At 40.5% G+C, this 19,943-nt stretch overlaps 1 protein-coding gene and 1 long non-coding RNA gene across 51 annotated transcripts in view; both read right to left on the bottom strand.

The window, feature by feature from the left end:
• PHF21A (PHD finger protein 21A) overlaps window positions 1-19,943 on the bottom strand; it is a 191,465-nt gene that overhangs the window by 42,647 nt on the left and 128,875 nt on the right. For all 50 annotated transcript variants that reach the window (XR_013403261.1, XR_013403265.1, XR_013403263.1 and 47 more), the window contains 1 exon segment: window positions 5,813-6,019. Coding sequence is in view for 42 of the 50 variants with exons in the window: in XM_077960969.1 (XP_077817095.1) it covers window positions 5,813-6,019 (207 nt within the window). In the remaining 8 variants the exon portion in view is untranslated.
• Window positions 12,300-16,076, bottom strand: LOC144334261 (uncharacterized). The gene is made up of 2 exons (XR_013403940.1): window positions 15,343-16,076; window positions 12,300-13,693 (listed from the first exon to the last, which is right to left on the bottom strand). It is a non-coding gene; the product is annotated as an uncharacterized LOC144334261 (long non-coding RNA).

The following is a 19,943-nucleotide window of genomic DNA, read 5'->3' as shown; positions in this document are numbered from 1 at the left end:
AACCTAACAAGTTTGTTCACATCTTAGGTTAGCAGTTTTCTTTTACAACTATGGTTATGGCTGATTTCACTACATGATTTCTAGCATCTACATACCTGTTTGTCTACTATCCAGGCACAAGACCTAGTACTGTATGCTTCAGTGAAAACTTTTTGAAGAATATATTTACTATTTATTGACACCAAGACCCAGGTAGTGCTTAGATCTTTACCCCTAGTCTGGTGCTTCTTCTTTCCCAAGTATTAGGGAACACAAACTAAGCTCCTGAGTTTAGATGACAAAAGGAATTTAGAACTTTGAAATGCAAGTCTAATGAAAAGGTCTGAACTGTTCTGGAAGGAGGAAGAAGAGACATAGAGAAGAAAGGTGTCCAACAACAAATTATTATCATTGTTGTTGTTGTTTATTTATTTTTGAGATAGGGTCTCACTCTGTCACCCAGGCTAGAGTGCAGTGGCGCAATCACGGCTCACTGCAGTCTTGACCTCCTGGGCTCAAGTAATCCTTCCACCTCAGTCTCCTTAGTACCTTGGACTAAAGGTAGGTGCTACCACACCTGGCTAATTGCCACCACACCCAGCCAAGAGATTTATTTATATGAAAGCTGTGATTTGTTTTTAGCTAGTTAACAGTGTCTAAGTATGATCACCTTTAAGAGAAGGTAGCTATTTCTCCAGTTTCACGAAGGGGTTTTTTATTTTGACAAAACACAAACTGCATGAGCTAGAAATTAATGCAGAAATACATGGCATGGCAAATACTGCCAATAGCAAAATCCTTTTTATTTATTTATTTATTTGCTAAGTTATTGTTGTTTGCCTGCCAAATATGAAGTATTGATTTAAAACAGATGGACTCAGGCTGGACACAGTGGGTCACGCCTGTAATCCCAGCACTTTGGGAGGCCAACATGGGCAGATCACTTAAGCCTAGGAGTTTGAGACCAGCCTTGGCAACACAGTGAAACCCTGCCTCTACAAAAAAATATAAAAATTAGTTGGGCATGGTGACGCACACCTGTAGTCCCAACTATCTAAGAGGCTGAGGTGGGAGGATCACCTAAGCCTGGGAGGCCAAGGCTGAGGTGAGCCGTAATTGCACCACTGCACTCTAGCCTAGGTGATACAGTGAGACCCTGTCTCAGAAAAGAAATAAAATATAATAAAACGGATGAACTCCAATGTACAAATCAGAATTTAAGGGATTATTACTATGGGATCTAACTAACCTCCACATCTATTTTATATTATTTTGCTGGTTTAATTTTGAATGCAGTCATGTTGTATACTCAAACAACCACAAATAGAACCCTTCTCCCTTTTTTGTCTCCAAAAGTTTCTTTTCCATTTGGTTTTATTAACTGCTCTCTTCTTTACATTTGCATTATGCCATTAAAAATTAGAGGGCTGTGAATATAGGTTGGAGAGTATACCTGTATTTAACTGTTCTATTCTTTCACTTTTTCTGTAGATTGGAAAACTTTCAAAGTATACATACAAGCATGAGTTGGCGTTAACTAAGTAAAGCAAACTGTCCCCATTCCCCCTCCCAAAAAGCATTCCTCATTGCTTCCTCTATGCCTTGATATATGCCAATCACCCGACTTAGAATAAAAAAACTTCCTCCTCTTGGCATCTCCTCCTGGCCCACTGATTGCTACTTAATGTTTAATTCTTTCTGAAGTTGTGTATTTAATATATGTCATATATAACCTCCCATTTGTCCTTGTCCTCACAAACCTTCTGACTTCCCTATGACTGTTACAAAACCCAGAAGTTTTGGCATGCTTTGGAGGGCTTGGCCTTATCTCCTCTCCATCGTTTCATGGATCCCACGCTCCAACCACACCAGCCTACCTACGATTCCCAGGGCATGCATTTACTTTTTTGACTCCATCTTTTTGTTCATACTACTCTCTATACCTGTGAAGCTCTTTCCCCTTTGCTCTATCGCTAAAATCCCATTCATCTGTCAGGGTCCTGCTCAGATGCAACCCTCCTTGACATGTACTTTCTGATCCCTCCAGTCAAAATTACTCTGTCTTCAAAATTCCTCTAACATCTTAAATTTTTTAAATTCTTGAAGAAAATAGAAACCCTCTAAATTTGTGAATTTAGTCTCCACATTACCTAGAACAGTGCTTGCACACAGTAGGAACGCCACAAATATTTACAGAATGAACAAAAATTACTAAAAATGATATACCAGATTTCTGGCAGGGACCACTGCTCTTTGGATACCAGAATCTACCACATAGACTGGTAGTACCAATAAATAGATTGGTAGTGCCAAGCGCAGTGGCTCATGTCTGTAATCCCAACACTGTGGGAGACCAAGGTGAGTGGATCACTTGAGCTCCGGAGTTTGAGACCAGCCTGGGAAACATGGTGAAACCCTGTTTCTACAAAAAATACAAAAATTAGTTGGGCATGGTGGCCTGTGCCTGTAGTCCCAACTACCTGGGAGGCTAAGGTGGGAGGACGGCTTGGGGCAGGGGTTTCAGTGAGCTGAAATTGTGCCACTGCACTCCAGCCTCAGCAAAAGAGCCAGATCCTGTCTCAAAAACAAACAAACAAAAACTAAAAACCAGATTGGTAGTTTACCTGTAAACTCAAAAACCAAAAACTTAGAGGATGCTTTTGGTTTTTATCATTAAACATTTTCACTAAATAAAACAATACTTAAAAAAGGTTGGCCAGGTGCGGTGGCTCACGCCTGTAATCCCAGCACTTTGGGAGGCCAAGGCGGGTGGATCATGAAGTCAGGAGATCGAGACCATCCTGGCTCACAGGGTGAAATCCCGTCTCCACTAAAAACACACACACACAAAAAATAGCTGGGTGTGGTGGCAGATGCCTGTAGTCCCAGCTACTTGGGAGGCTGAGGCAGGAGAATGGCATGAACCTGGGAGGCGGAGTTTGCAGTGAGCCGAGATCGCACCCCTGGGCGACAGAGCGAGACTCCATCTCAAAAAAAAGGTTAGCAAAATCAATTAAATATATCAGGTGGGCTACTGGATGGAGAGGTGCTATACAACACTGTTTTGGAGGTAGCCCTGGGCCTCTCACCATCCACCATCCCAAAGCAACACAGACTACCAGGGAAAGGAAAAGCTATTATAAGTATTTTGGAAATGTTTCCTTTGTTGTGTGTGTGTGTGGTTTTTTTTTTTTTTGGAGATGGAGTCTTACTCTGTCGCCCAGTGTGGAGTGCAGTGGTACGATCTCGGCTCACTGGAACCTCTGTTGCCCGGGTTCAAGTGATTCTCATGCTTCAGCCTCCTGAGGAGCTGGGATTACAGGTACATGTTACCACGCCTGGCTAATTTTTGTATTTTTAGCAGAGATGGAGTTTTGCCATGTTGGCCAGGCTGGTCTCAAACTCCTGACCTCAAGTGATCCACCCACCTCGACCTCCCAAAGTGTTGGGATTACAGGCGTGTGCCACTATGCCCAGCCTTCTTTGATTTTTATAACATAAAATGTTACTTGCACAGAATGTTTCCATGGGTTAAGACAGAAAACTCCTACGTAACAGGAAACAATGAATTCTACCACACTCCTTCCAGGTAAACATTTTCTGATCAACCTGTACTTTGGAAAGAGAACAATCTAACCCAATTCTGTTTAAAATTTAAACAAAAAGTATCCTCTAAGCAACCTTTCAGAACCAATACAAGTGCTGGTAAGAAGATTTTTAAAGTCAGTTTTGAATGCCTAATTTCCAAATAGCCTTGGGGTGGTGATTAGGGTAAAAATTATGTAGGCTGTCCTAGCTATCTGATTTACAACAGGGATTTTTCTTTCTCCTTCTTTGGTTTTATACAGTATTGGCACTGCTTTTTTCTTTTTCCTTTTTTTTTTTTTTGAGGCTGGAGTGCAGTTCTATATGACCAATAACAATGAATGGCAGTATAGAAGAGTAGTTGAATGGACATATTTTTCAGCCAGAACATCTAGGTTCAAATCTTAGCTCCACCACATACCACCCTCCATGATCTTAGGTAAATTACGTGACCTCTCTGTGCCTTAGTTTTCTCTTCTAAAAAACAGAGATGGTGGGCCGGTTGCGGTGGCTCACGCCTGTAATCCCAGCACTTTGGGAGGCCGAGTCGGGCAGACCACAGGGTCAGGAGTTCAAGACTAGCCTGGCCAATATGGTAAAACCCTGTCTCTACTAAAAATACAAAAATTAGCCAGGCATGGTGGCACGCGCCTGTAGTCCCAGCTATTCAGGAGGCTGAGGCAGAAGAATTGCTTGAACCCGGGAGGGTGGAGGTTGCAATGAGTCAAGATTGCGCCACTGCACTCCAGCCGGGCGACAGAGTGAGACTCCGTCTCAAAACGACAACAACAAAACAAAAACAAAAACAAAACAGAGATAGTAATCATAATAACTTCCTCTTAGGATTAGGGTGAGGAGTATGTCCATTATATAAAGTACTTAGGAGACTGCCAGTATACAGTAACCTCTATTAAATGTTAACTCATCTTTAGTGTTCTTATAAAAAATTCATTCTTTACTTGCAAAATGTTGCACATGAACCGGTCCAATGTCCATAAACAGTGAACAGCCAAGTGAATTATACTCTTTTTCTCTACATATAAAGACACAACAAAGACCTGGTGTTGGCTGTAAGAGGTATCCACGCTTAGATTTCAGAGGATCCCAAAGTCCCTGAAGTGTGCAAAAATGAGTGTATTAAGTGAATGTATATTCTTCTGGAGAGGGATCTATAGCTTTCAACAGAGTCATAAAGGGATCTGTGACCTTTGAGGATCCAAGTATCATTTGGAATATCATTTCCAAATACGCCCTTTTTGTGTATCATGATTGCCTCACTATTCTTAAACTGTATGCTTGTTTAAATGCCCTTTTTGGTAAAAACATCTGCACAACTATGCCAAGTTAGAATTTTATTAAGCTCCCACTTCTTTAGTTTTGACCTGTAGCTTTCATTTCAGATTCCCATCAGTGTATTAGAACAAATTTATTTTCTCATAAATATGGGCTTAAAAATGAGTGTTTCTATGAACAGTGCAAATATAGCACTCTTCTTTTTTTTTTTCTGAGACGGAGTTTTGCTTGTTGCCCAGGCTGGAGTGCAGTGGTGTGATCTCAGCCTACTGCAGCCTCTGCCTCCTGGGTTCAAGTGATTCTCCTGCCTCAGCCTGCCGAGTAGCTGGGATTACAGGCGCCTGCTACCAGGCCTGGCTAATTTTTTTCGTATTTTTAGTAGAAATGAGGTTTTGCCATATTGGCCAGACTGGTCTCAAACTCCTGACCTCAAGTGATCTGCCTGCCTCAGCCTCCCAAAGTGCTGGGATTACAGGCATGAGCCACTGAGCCCAGCCACAGCACCTTCCAAATGCTTCTTTCTATCTGTTCCCAAGAGCACTGATCCTGGAATAGCTCTAGGCCTACCTGCTAAGAATTCCAGAAAAGCAATTCCAAAAGAGGTCAAGTCATAAACTTTTAGAACAAGTGTAAATAAATACCTCGAAAAATTCAAAATAAGATTTTAATTCTGCTGTAAAGCAGAGAAGTGATTTTTCTTTGTTATTGACTACCTTTCTCCCCTTCTTCAGACAGGTGGGAAATCATTTGATTTTTGCTTCTTAGTAATGCTATTTCCTTCTGCCAATGATTTCAAATGATACTTATCTAGGTTATACTATAAAAAAGCAATCAAAATAACTTTTGTTTAGTTCTAGCTGAGCTCAGTATAGTCTGAGACAGGACCCAGTTCTATATGACCAATAACAAATCAGTCTACAATCTGCAGCCTGCAATGTTCCATCCACACGTTTACCTGTGAAGCAGTCAGGTTGGGAGAGGCTGCAGCTGACTGCTGGGTGTGGTGGTGGTGGTACTGCTGCTGTTGTTGTAGTTGCTGTAGTGGTTGCTGCTGTGCTGTTTGTAGTTTGTTTTCAGATTGTGGCAATGGCTGTATTTGGAACTTGTCCGGTTGTTCTTGCTTTACTATCAGGTTCTTCCGTAGCTGTTCAACTACTCTTTTCTACCAAATGAAGACAAAAAGAAATAAAATATATTATAATACTGCTCTATCAGCTGCATAGAAATATGCTCTGACATCTTTCCTGTAACTAGCTTCATCTAAAACTTATTACATCTAAATTTACACAGGTTCTACATATGAAGAGCTTAAAGCATTTAATATACATTATTGCTAATACAAAACTGATGGTGTAAGAAATGTTTTATATATAAAGGGCAACTGAGGCAACACAGCAGAGTTCAGATGTCCTGTTATTAACTTAGCATGCTGAGGGCAGTATACAATGTAGCAGTAAAAAGCAGGACTCTGGAGCCATCCTACTTCAACTCCAATTTCAGTTTTGCTACTCACAGCTCTAAGATGTTGGGTAAGTTTATGAACCTACCTGTGCCTCACTGTCTTGCTCTTTAAAATGAGGTGGTTAACAGTACCCTTGAGGTTTTTATGAGCACCAAATGACTTGTTATATGGAAAGTACTCAGAACTGTGATTGGCACGTTGTTGGTCATTATTATTATTATTAGAGATAGGGTCTCTCTATATTGCCAGGTTGGAGTACAGTAGCTATTCATAGGTGTAGTCATAGTGCATGCACTACAGCCTTGAACTCCTGGCATCAAGCAATCTTCTCACTTCAGCCTCCCAAGTAGCTGGGACTACAAGCACACACTACTGGGCCCAAGTTATTATTTTTTGCATATGATAACACAGATACTAGCCCTAGTAATTTTTATTAAGCAAACATCATGTATCTGTCCCAGTTGAAAACATTCAACAGATTGTTAAACAAAGAAACCTTGATCCCAGTAACATGCCATATAAACAACAGACATTCTAAATTACTGAAATGTGTAACTCATGAGCAGGACTTCTTCGCTGGGACAGGTTCTGTGGAGGTATACACGTTTGTTTAGGCAGAGTAGGGATTTAACTGCACGGAGTGAAAAATTAAAGTCAAAATTCTTCAAACTTTCTAGGCCTTGCTCAAATCCAAGAGAAATGTGTTTCTGGATACCTTCATTATTATAATACATTTCAACAGAATGTAAGCCCCATATGTGCAGGGGCTTATTTTGTTCACAACTATACTCTGCACTTAGAACTATATTGCTGGCTGGGCGCGGTGGCTCATGCCTGTAATCCCAGCACTTTAGGAGGCCAAGGTGGGTTGATCACTTAATGTCAGGAGTTCGTGACCAGCCTGGCCAACATGGTGAAACCCCATGTCCACTAAAAATACAAAGATTAACCAAGTATGGTGGCACATGCCTGTAATCCCAGCTACTCAGGAGGCTGAGGCAGAAGAATTGCTTGAACCTAGGAGTTGGAGGTTGCAGTGAGCCGAGATCATGCCATTGCACCCTGCACTCCAGCCTGGGCGACAGAGTGAAACTCTGTCTCAAAAAAAAACAAAAAACTATACTGCTGAGTAAACGTCCTTGTTCTCTTTACATGATGTGTAAAGTGGTGGGACCAAAGACCAACAAACTGCTCATAAAGCACGTAATAACTATTTGGGGGCCATATTTGGGCTCTGACTCTCCTGCCCTAATGGGAGGAAGAAGGTATAAGCAGCATTCCTCTCATATCTCATACACTTTCAAGTTAGTTCATTAGCGGAGGTGTGCTATTTCTGATAAAAATAGATTGTGATTTTCTAATATAGATCATGAATGAAGAAAAAGAAGTGAACGAAGAGCTTTAAATAGATGAAACCATAAAAGCCAGGTTAATTTTCAAATACCTGCTTATGGCTATAACCAACTTCATCCCCCATATTCTCTAAAAAATGCAAATCTGTGCATTACTCGTTTAACATATTTGAACATTAAAATATGTATAAAATGAATTTCTAAAACATCTAAGTAAAAAAAATTTGTTTTCTTGAGAGTTGTTTTTGTTTGTTGATTTTTTGGTATTTTTCTCTCTCTTTTTTTTTTTTTTGGTTTTTTTGAAACAGGGTCTGGCTCTGTCACCCAGGCTGGAGTGTGGTGGCACGATCTTGGCTCATTGCCACCTCTGCGTCCCAGGCTCAAGCGATCCTCTCACTTTAACCAGCCGAGTAGCTGGGACTACAAGAGTGTGCTACCATGCCCAGCTAATTTTTTTATTTTTTGTAGAGATGGGGTTTTGCCATGTTGCCCAGGCTGGTCTCAAACTCCTGAGTTCATGCAATCTGCCCACCTTGGCCTCCCAAAGTGCTGGGATTACAGGCATAAGCCACCATGCCCGGCCAAGAGGCTTTCAGAAAAGTATTTTTATTATTGATTCTTTTCAGACAACTAAAATATCATATAAAGGCCAATTTTTGGGGGAAAAAAATTCTGCTATGCATCACGTTCTGCTAGCACTGCCTCTCTAAGAAAATATTTTTTAAAATGATGCAGAGTTTAAAGTCTTTGCAAAACTACCTGCAAATTAATACAATATCAAATGCTTATCATAATTAACTTTCAAGTCTTCAAAATTGTATTTCTCCATTATAAAAGGCAGAATAATTAAACTGCTATAGTTTAGGAGAAGGCGAAGTAATAGCAGTGGTGCTGCAGATAATGTTGAGAATCTCATGTAAATTTTATTGCTTGGTGACTGCCAGAATATTTAGACATTTAAAAATTAAATAATTATTTAGAGTTGCTTTCAGTCTTCCTCCCCATCACACATCAAACATATTAACGAACTAGCTAACATGCAGCATCAGCAGCCAGAGAAAGGAACCCCAAGAGCTCTTACAAAGCAAAAACAACAATGAAAAACAAAACCCAAAACAGATCAAATCAGAGGAAGGAGATAAGTCAGGAGGAAATAATACAACATAAACATGACACCTGCCAAAAAATTAACTTTGGACAAAAACGGCACAGGAAACTAATTACTATACCAGTCACAAAAGGAAAGGGTGTTTTTTTCTCCTCTACAGCCATCCTTAGGAAATACAGTGTGCTCTCCTACTCACTGCCTAGCTAAAGTAAACTAGAAGCAAGAAACAAAGCCCAGAACCCGCTCCCAATGTCGTGTACAACAGAAGGGAAGAGTAGGGAAAGCAGGAGCAAGGGATGCGGGCTAGAGTACTACTCTTCAGCCATATGGCTAGAGCAAGGTGACGACCAATCAGAACCAGAATCAGGAGCGTGGGAGTCAAGTGAGTCACACTGCATTCACAACTGCTCCTCCCCCAGGACCTGAAACAAAGCTGTGGAAGCTTGGGGTGGGGGCTGGTGGGGGGACATGATCAAAATACTTGCAAACTTACATCAGTCCTTGAGAGGAAAGGGAAAAAAAGGAAGAAGAAAGAGAAAGAGCCCTGCATTACAGGTCAGATCATATGAGCTGGGTAAAGCTTTTCTTTAAAAGATAGCTTTGGTATGTCAAACTGCCACTCAGAAATGAATTGTCCCTTACTCCTTGCTGTGTTCACCAGATTAGAATACTGCATGTGTGGTTATACATGTCTGTCGTTATCTGTGGGGGAAAAAAAAAAATTAAATCAAGGTTTGGAGGAAGCACACATGCCCTCTGTCACTTAAATATAGATGACTGCACTTAGAAACCAGTAACTGAAAGCCAGGTGAGTTCTGCAGCAGAGGTGCTCCTTAGGTGTGGAGACCCTGCAAGCTCTTCCAAGGACTGGGAGTAAAGGAGAGTTGCTGTGCATATTAGCTGGCTTTTCTAAGTCTCACAATCCAGTCTCGTTCTAGCTCAGTCTTGCAGCTCTGGCAAACACAGCACTCAAATGACTTCAGAGGGACCCCGGATTTAGGTCAGTACCACTTCTGGGTGGCAGCAAGAGAATACAGCGAAAATATCTCAAAAATCCTAGCTGTGTGGTGTCACCCAAGGTTCTCACTGCCCCCTATACAAAGGATATCCTCTCATCTCCACAGGAGATGAACCTATATTTTTACTACTATGTGTTTTAAACGAAGAAGTTATGACTGCTGCTGGTCATCAACGAAGGTTATACTGGCATACATGATTTGATATTTTCAAAGGTATTCACATATAATGGAGATCTTTAAATGTAGCTAACTATATTGGAACATTATCCTGAAGCTTTGAGAAAGGGCTAAATTTCACAAACTGGCCATTCATCATTCACTGATAAGTTAATGAGAGTTAAAAGAGAGGGAAAAAATCAGGGAAATGAAAAAAGAAAGCTGGAAAGAACAAAGGCAGAAGCAAGAGGGGGAGAAAAAAATTAATAACTTATCATCTTTTCTTAATATATTTCTATAAACAATGAGCCAATGTGCCAGGCCTCCAGAACTGCTAGTACCGCCCCCTTCAATCCATCTGTCAAGAACTACTCCATAAACCCAGCGTGTAACACGGAGCCTTAGATTCCCTTGACATTCACATCACTGGGTTTCATCAGGGTTTGTTCAGGTAGAAGAGTTCACAGAGCCTCTGACACTTCAAGTCACAGTTTCCAAGACAGGTAGTCACAGTGATCAATATTGTGACATTCAGTGATACTATCAACGTGTTCACACGACAGCAAGACAGGTCCTGAAGAAAAATACGGAATTTTATAGGTCTAATACAACAGAAAATCAGGTTCGTTTTTCCACCATCTAAGTCAATCGTTCCATGTTCCATGGCTTTTTTCAACAGAGAAGGGAGACAGAGAGATGGAAAGACTGCCCCCACCCCTCCAATCAACCCACTAGTTTATTTCTATCAAAAATTGCTCCCACAAATTTTAGAAAGCTTCTCTCAAAAGGAACTTCAAGACCCTGCCCCGCACAACTGGATGTCAGTGCTTCAAGTCTCTGCTTTTTCACACATTCAGTCATACTCAACTGGTTTGTGCTCTACATGGCAGCATCTGTTGCATATCAATTATTAGACGGCCACACCCACTCAAGACATCTTCTTACACAGTATTGCCTTAAAGATGCATCCTTTTATTCCTTCCACAAGTCAACATGCAATCTAAAAATACAACCTTCACTCTTTATACCAGAGGCTGATAGAGACTTTAACTTTTCACAAATCCAGAAAGTTATCAAATCTTACTCAAAATCTTTCTAGGTCTTCAGACACACCAATTGCTCAAAATGAAACCAAGGATACTAAATTTTATGTGTACAGAAAAACTAACCTGGAGAAATATTTATTTGTTGATGAGATCAGAACTTACACAAAGAAAAAAAAAAGACTTTCTACTGTCTAACTAAAACTCAGTCATCGCGTTGATAAGTCACACCAACATTCATCAATGATGAGGATGCAGGAAGGAGACAGGGCAGTCTTCAGAATGTGCCACACAGGTATCCTCTAAAGAAGAGGGGATGTGTTACTGTTGTAACATTAGAGACAAAATTACAATCTAGAGTAAAAGGTATGTATTGTTTAATGGAAACAGAAACTAAGTGAAGATTTCACCATTTTATGAACAAAAACACAGAAGAGAAACTCAAGATAAACTCCCTCCTTAATGCAAGTAAAATTCAATAAGAGAATCTGCACTGGAGTTATTGGAGGGGATAGTCCAGGGGAGACGCAGGATAGAATTCTAACAGAGGAGGACGGGGAGGAATACTAGTGGCAGAAGCTATAAAAATATACTTAGCTAAAATAATAGCACTTTTTTCATTTTGTAAGAAATAGTTGGCCGGGCACGGTGGCTCAAGCCTGTAATCCCAGCACTTTGGGAGGCCGAGACGGGGGGATCACGAGGTCAGGAGATCGAGACCATCCTGGCTGACACGGTGAAACCCCATCTCTACTAAAAAAATACAAAAAAATAGCCGGGCGAGGTGGCGGGCGCCTGTAGTCCCAGCTACTCGGGAGGCTGAGGCAGGAGAATGGCGTAAACCCGGGAGGCGGAGCTTACAGTGAGCTGAGATCCGGCCACTGCACTCCAGCCTGGGCGACAGCGTGAGACTCCCTCTCAAAAAAAAAAAAAAAAAAAAAAAAAAAAGAAATAGTTTCTTTCCCTTTTTAACCTCTTTAAAAAAGTACATATCGGCCGGGCGCGGTGGCTCAAGCCTGTAATCCCAGCACTTTGGGAGGCCGAGACGGGAGGATCACGAGGTCAGGAGATCGAGACCATCCTGGCTAACACCATGAAACCCCATCTCTACTAAAAAAATACAAAAAACTAGCCGAGCGAGGTGGCGGGCGCCTGTAGTCCCAGCTACTCGGGAGGCTGAGGCGGGAGAATGGCGTAAACCCGGGAGGCGGAGCTTGCAGTGAGCTGAGATCTGGCCACTGCACTCCAGCCTGGGCGACAGAGCGAGACTCCGTCTCAAAAAAAAAAAAAAAAGTCCATATCCTTTTAAAATACCACCTGTTTGACAGAAACAGCATCTACAACCTCATCTTTCACAGTGAACTGGATACGATGTCTACAAAAGAAGGTCTGTTTCCTGGTTTTGAGATTTGAGGACATAATTATTTTACAGTTCTCAAGTTGTCATGGAATTTATAAAGTACAAATAAGTTAAGAACAGCAGCAGTTGTAATTATCAGAGATTTTTTTCAGTAAAGTTCAAAATTCTCTGCATGGATGTTTAACAGATGGCAGAGAATGCATATGTCATGGTATTGATTAGACTTTGGCTTACTTTTCTAATTAAAAAATATTCTTTGGGACTTATTCTTCCTTCAAAACACACATACACACACACACACACAGAGGTATTTATATCAGTGGATTTTACATCCCATCTCCACAGGAGATGAGACCCTTTACTAATATCATTAGGATTTACAGTCCATCTTTCTAAAAATTTAGACTTTAGACCTTTAATTTGCTAGCTTGATTGAAATGCAGTTTACTTATTAATTCACTCACGCTCTAATAAGTAAACTCAACCCCATCTTCCCCCTAACTTGATAACTATGACTATACAAGACTAATATTGATATAGTCAGACTTTGCCTAAATTTAGGAACCCTTCTGAAAACCTGGGACTGCCTTTAATTTGTGTCAAACAAGAAAGAGTGTTGCTGTTGTACTCGAGAGAGATGTGACTCCTAGAGAATTACAGATTCTAATATGTAACATATGATGATGCTGGGGCAAAACAGTATAAAGACATAAACTACAATGGAACAATGCATACTAGGAATGGTAGTTGTAATATATTTACATGCGATAAAAGACCAGAAAGTCCAGATGGCTTACATTCAAGTTTTCTACATTTCTTTGAAGTACTAAACTATATCGTCCTCCCTCCTTCAGAAAAATGTTGGGAATCAAATGAATTAATGGTGGGGAATGCTTAGGAAACTGTTAGGGGTGATGTGAAAAAAAGGGATAATAACCAATGAATTATACAATTTGTCTAGTATGAATTTTTAACTCAGAGCAACAGCTAATTAAATGTGACTTTTATTTCCAATGTCAATTGTATTTCAGTCACTTGATTTTTAACATCTAATCATTTTAATGCTAGTTCAAACTATGTTTGGCTATTTTTTTTTTTTTTTTAATGAGAACGGCCAAAAAGAAAGTACAATATCAAAGCAAATGTTACCTGTTGCCTTTTAATCTCAGAAATCAAATATATTAGTGTATATATCCTTGTGGTAATGTAGGTACATCCCAGATTTCTTGTACCTCTATGGCGGTTCAGGGCCATAATTATGAATGCATAAAATAGATGCCCAATTTAAATGTAACCTGGGCCAAGCACAGTGGCTCATGCCTGATAGTCCCAGCTACTTGGGAGGCTGAGGCAGGAGGATCCCTTAAGCCCAGGAGTTTGAGGCTTCAGTGAGCTATAATCATGCCACTACACTCCAGCCTGGGCAACAGAGCAAGACTCTATCATAAATAAATAAATAAATATATGTATGTATGTAACCTGACCCATCAAAGATCCTAGACACAGTAATGAGGACTATGGGAAAAAAAAACATAAGAACCATTTATAATCTGCACAATTTAGCTGTTTGTTACCATAAAAAAGCACCTGAGGCCGGGCGCGGTGGCTCACGCCTGTAATCCCAGCACTTTGGGAGGCCGAGGTGGGCGAATCACGAGGTCAGAAGTTCGAGACCAGCCTGGCAAACATGGTGAAACTCCGTCTCTACTAAAAATACAAAAAATTAGCTGGGCGTAGTCGTGGGCACCTGTAATCCCAGCTACTTGGGAGGCTGAGGCAGGAGAATTGCTTGAACCCAGGAGGCAGAGGTTGCAGTGAGCCGAGATCACACCACTGTACTCCAGCCTGGGTGACAGAGTGAGACCCCATTCCCCCCCCCCCCCCAAAAAAAAGCACCTGAATCATTATGTTTGTACCGCAGTAAGATATAACATAGAGGCTATTAATTTGTACATTAAGCTCCAATAGAGCAAAATGTCTGTCCCTCTATAACTGTCTGTTTACAGAACATCACTGTACATACCACCAGCTTGTCATTCATCATTACATGGCTGTATCCCACAACCTAAAAGGCAGCACTGCCTTGTTAATATCAGAATTGTCTTGGACACTACCGAAATTCTCCCATTCTTCTGCGCTGTAGCTGCTGTGGTTTTCCTCACAAAAGAATGCTGACTGGAGATGGCTGCACAGTAGCTGTCCCTGACAAGTTGGATATGAAAATACAATTTAAGTACAGTGATGATGCTAAATGGGAGGAGGGGAAAGGAGGAACAAAACCAAAGCCCCTATCATTTTATGGAACACTGCTCAGACAAAACAAATTGTTTTACCTACTCCAAGCCCTAGGTACCATTTGAGATAATGTAGGAAGTCTCATTTTCACAGAAACACAAGACAGAATCAGATGCTAGACGAGGTAAATATAACAGATTATTTAACCAAATTCTATGCAGAATACATCCACTAAGAAATAGATCCATTATTTTCAAAGATGAGGATACCGTTTAAGAATCCTCAATTCTGTATGTTTTCTTAAAAGATAGAAAAAGACAATAATATTAGAAAAACATATTGTAGCAGGCAGTATATATCATGTAGAAAATATTCTATGATGAAATGTAATATTTGCCTTACATTTAAACAAAAGTAATGCTTGTAAATAACTAAACACTGGCATTTTTAATTGGAAAGTATTTTAACCAAAGTACATTCTGAACATCACACTCTTGATGCTTAAAATCATAATTTAAAAAATCATCTACAGTAACAGCATAGACACATACATTTTAAAAGATTCTAAAGCTGCTAGGCCAGGCGTGGTGGCTCACGCCTGTAATCCCAGCACTTTGGGAGGCTGAGGCTGGAAGACCACTTGAGGCCAGGAGTTCAAGACCAGCCTGGCCAACATGGCAAAATCCTGTCTCTACTGAAAATACAAAAATTAGCCAGGCGTGGTGGTGGCACAATTGTAGTCCCAGCTACTCAGGAACCTGAGGCATGAGAATTGCTTGAATTCAGGAGGTGCAGGTTGCAGTGAGCCATGATCCTGCCACTATACTTCAGCCTGGGCGACAGAGCGAGACTCTGTCTTTAAAAAAAGAAAGGAAAAATTCTAAAGCTGCTGAATGCTACCCTCTTAATTTCACAAAGTATTCCCAATTTCAGTAGTTAAATTTACCACCAAATATTTGTTATAATCACTGAAACAAAAAAAAAGAACAATGTTACAAATTTACTTTCTGACAAGACCCCTCATCAAACAACAGGGAGGGTGCAAGTTTGTCACAAGTGTAGCCTGCCAAAATGATGGCTGATTAACTTCATGGGATTGGCTCTTCCAAGACATGTGACAAAGGATAATTTGCACTTCTCTGTATTTAGTCTGAGTTTACTTCATCAGAGACACAAGAAACCTGAACTCATCTTTCAGAATTTCAGAACACATGCGCTTTTGTTTGCTTTAAATCATTAGTACTAGAAATTTTATTAAGAGAGAGGTTCAGCAATGTAGAAGAAAAGCATGAACGGTCTCTTAATGAATAAAACGAATTTGGTTAAAAATTTAGCTGGGGTGGGATGGGCGCAGTGGTGCCTGTAATCCCAGCACTCTGGGAGGCCGAAGCAGGCAGATTACGAGGTCAGGAGATCAAGAACATCCTGGCTAACATGCTGAAGCCCTATCTCTACTTAAAAAAAAAAAAAAAAAAAAAAAAAAATTAGCCAGGCATGACGTCGAGCACCTGTAGTTCCAGCTACTCAGAAGGCTGAGGCAGGAGAGTATCTTGGACCCAGGAGGTGGAGGTTGCAGTGAGCTGGTATCACACCACTGCACTCCAGCCTGGGCGACAGAGCGAGGCTCCATCTCGAAATAAATTAAAAAAAAAAAAAATTTAGCTGGGCACAGCGGCTCATGCCTATAATTCCAGCACTTTGGGAGGCCAATGCAGGAGGATTGCTTGGGCCCAGGAGTTTGAGACCAGCCTGGGCAACAAAGTGAGACCCTGTGTCTACAAAAAATACAAAAATTAGCCAGGTGTGGTAGCATACACTGGTAGTACCAGCTACTCAGGAGCCTGAGGCTGGCTTGAGCCCAGGAGGTTGAGGCTGCAGTAAGCCATGATCGTGACACTGCACTTTAGCCTGGGCAACAGAGTGAGACCCTGACTCAAAAAATAAATAAATAAATAAAATTAAAAGAAAAAGAATTTAAGTACCTCATTAAATATTAACCATGAAGAAAAACATTTTTCACAGGTGATGAAAATTACAAAATCTAATTACAAAGTCTAATCCACAAATTTCTACACAAATATTTACAGTCTTCACACCTGAACATACACATGTATGCACCCACTACCACAAACATACACACACCCCTCTCACCTTTTAGAAAGGATGGAATGGCCACAGTAAAAATAATTATAGTGTTTTCATCTTTTTTTTTTTCCCCCCCAGACAGGATCTCACTCTGTCACCCAGGCTGGCGTGCAGTGGCATGATCAGGGCTCACTGCAGCCTTGACTTCCTAGCCTCAAGTGACCCTCCCACCTCAGCTCCCCAAGGAGCTGGGACTACATGAATGTGCCACCACGCTCAGCTAATTTTTTGTATTTTTAGTAGAGACATGGTTTCACCATGTTGCCTAGGCTGGTCTCAAACTCCTGGACTCAAGCGATCCACCCGCCTCAGCCTCCCAAAGTGCTGGGATTACAGGTGTGCACCACTGGACCCAGCCCATTTTCATCTTCTTCCAGTATACTTACAAGTACTGAAGTTGTGGTTCATGCTTTTACTATACTGTTCTTCAGTTTCTATATACAGCAAAAGTACTGACATGCAGGGTCAAAAGAGTATAGTACAATGAACATAAAATCAGTCCCTTGATTTTTGTTTTAAAGAAGACTTCATTTTTAGAGCAGTTTTAGGTTCAGAACAAAACTGAACAGAAAGTAGAGTTCCCACATACTCCTGGCCTCCCCACCCCACATCTCCCCACTATCAACAAGCTACACATAGTGGAACATTTGTTACAATTGAACCTACACTGACACCTCAATACTGTGGAAGTCCACAGTTTACACTAGTGTTCACTCCTGATGCTGTTCATTCCGTGGATTTAGACAAACATATAATGACATGCAGCCACCATTATACTATCACACAGAATAGTTTCACTGCCCTGAAATTCCTCTATGCTCTGTCTACTCAGCACAACCTTCCCTCACCCCCCTGGCAACCACTCCTCTTTTTACTGCCTCCACAGTTCTACCTTTTCCAGAATGTCATAGAGTTGGAATCATACAGTATGCAGTCTTGCCAAATTGGCTTCTTTCACTTAGTAATAAGCATGTAAGGTTCTTCTATGTTTTTCATGATTTGGTAGTTTATTTCTTTTTAGCTCTGAATAATATTGCATTGTCTGAATGTATCACAGTAGTACCTTGATTTTTTCCATATGGTCTAATGTAGTAGCTAGTGAATTCTATAACAGTTACATAAAAACAAAGTAATAATATCAGATGGATATTACTTGCCAGGAAGAACAATGAGGCTCTGAGTAAGTGACTAAACCTAGGTCACAAATCAGGGATAGAGTCAGACTTAAAAAGTTCTAACTCCTGATAACTAATTCCATATTCCCCCCTCAAACCCCCAACACCAGTATCTGGCTTGCTGGTAAGGATCTGGAGCCCTCACACCTGTAATACAGCTGCAGTAAGCCACAAAAATATATAGCTAAAATCTTAAAATTACACACACACACACACACACACACACACACACTTTTTCTCCTCCACTCTGCTTCTAGAAAAAATAAGTAGAGAGGCAGTATTGTGCTGTAAAAATAATACAATGGGTAGAGAAACTTAGGTTCTGTCACTAAACAAGGTTTGTGACCTTTGGTCAGTTATTTACCCAATCTTGGTCTCAGCTTCTGCACTCAATCTCTAAATTATCTTCTATTAAAATTCTATGAATCTCTGAATGGCAAGAATACAACTTCCTGATGTCTATCTTTACTTCTATAGCACTGCACAGAGAAAACAATGCTCACAAAGATGATCCTGACACACCTAAAGAAGCTAAATCATTAAAGAACAGTTTCATTCAGGGGTTGAAATCTCACTCACATGAACATGTAAACTGATGATTACATTTTCCAAGAACATGTAATAGGATGATTACCTATTGCCAGGCAAGTAATATTAATACAAGACAATGAAGCAGGCCAGGTGTAAGATACTAGGCATGACATGGACTAATGTCAACTGGAGAGGTAGTGCCCTAATAACACTAATCAATGAACTGCTTTTAATATTGTAAGTCAAAGTATCTTTGCTGATAGATAAAGCCCATAGGCTACCAGTTTTCAACCCTCACATGGTAATTACACTCACTGAACTGTAACTATTAGGAAAGTGGAATTAGACATTACTTAGAAAAATTTTCAGCCGGGCGCGGTGGCTCACGCCTGTAATACCAGCACTGTGGGAGGCCGAGACAGGCAGATCACGAGGTCAGGAGATCAAGACCATCCTGGCTAACACGGTGAAAACCCGTCTCTACTAAAAATACAAAAAAAAAAAAAAAATTAGCCGGGCGAGGAGGCAGGTGCCTACTACTCCCAGCTACTCGGGAGGCTGAGGCAGGAGAATGGCGTGAACCCAGGAGGTGGAGCTTGCAGTGAGCCGTGATCGCACCACTGCACTCCAGCAATAGAGCAAGATTCCATCTCAAAAAAAAAAAAAAAAGAAAAATTTTCGACAACACAAGGTGAACCAAAAATGATTTTAGATAACCAGAAAATTCAAATGGCCTTCTGACTAATCAAAATTTTATCATAATGAAAGAGCTGGGATGTGACTTTAGTGGGAAAATGCACAGACAAAAGGCAAGTTACGAATGAGTTCTAAGAATATGGTAAAATAAAATAACTGAAGACACAGGGAGACACACAACTATAAACAAAATATAACAGTGGAAATGAAAATGGTAGTAATATGTTTCATAATGGTGCCTACTTTATCAAAACAGCTTAAAGTAGCTTACAAATAATTTAACCCCTGTCACATAAGACTGACACAAGGATAAACTGAAATCCGTTCCTCTACCACTGAACCGCAGCTAACTCAAGTGGTGGAGAAAGCAGTTGTTTGAAGAGCTGTACAGTAGGGGTCAGAAAACTGAAAACTACCTTGCTGAAGCTATCTAGGGAATTACAGTAAGCAAAATGTAATAATCTCCCTTGGAATCCAACCAGAACACTGAAACTAACATCTTTTATACTTAACTGGTTCTTATTTCTGAGTACTCTGATTTTTCAAACTTATTTAATTTACATGATTAAGAAAAAAGAATTCATGTTATAAACATATGGACTATTTAATAATTTTTCAAGAATCTTACTTTCTGAGTAGATCCTAAATGAAAAATGATGGTACTATTTTCCACAAATATTTCCCTAATGATGTGATTTTTCTGTGTGCTTGTGTAAGTAATCACATATTTACGCAGCACTTTACGTTTGTAAATTTTCAAACCCTCTTATCAAATAAGACTCTCAGAACTGTGTGGGGCTAATT

Source organism: Macaca mulatta, chromosome 14 (assembly GCF_049350105.2).
Source record: "Macaca mulatta isolate MMU2019108-1 chromosome 14, T2T-MMU8v2.0, whole genome shotgun sequence".
In the NCBI taxonomy this organism is placed as follows: Eukaryota; Metazoa; Chordata; class Mammalia; order Primates; family Cercopithecidae; genus Macaca; species Macaca mulatta.
The sequence above is the reverse complement of the archived record's forward strand: the minus strand, read 5'-3'. Positions and strand labels throughout refer to the sequence as shown.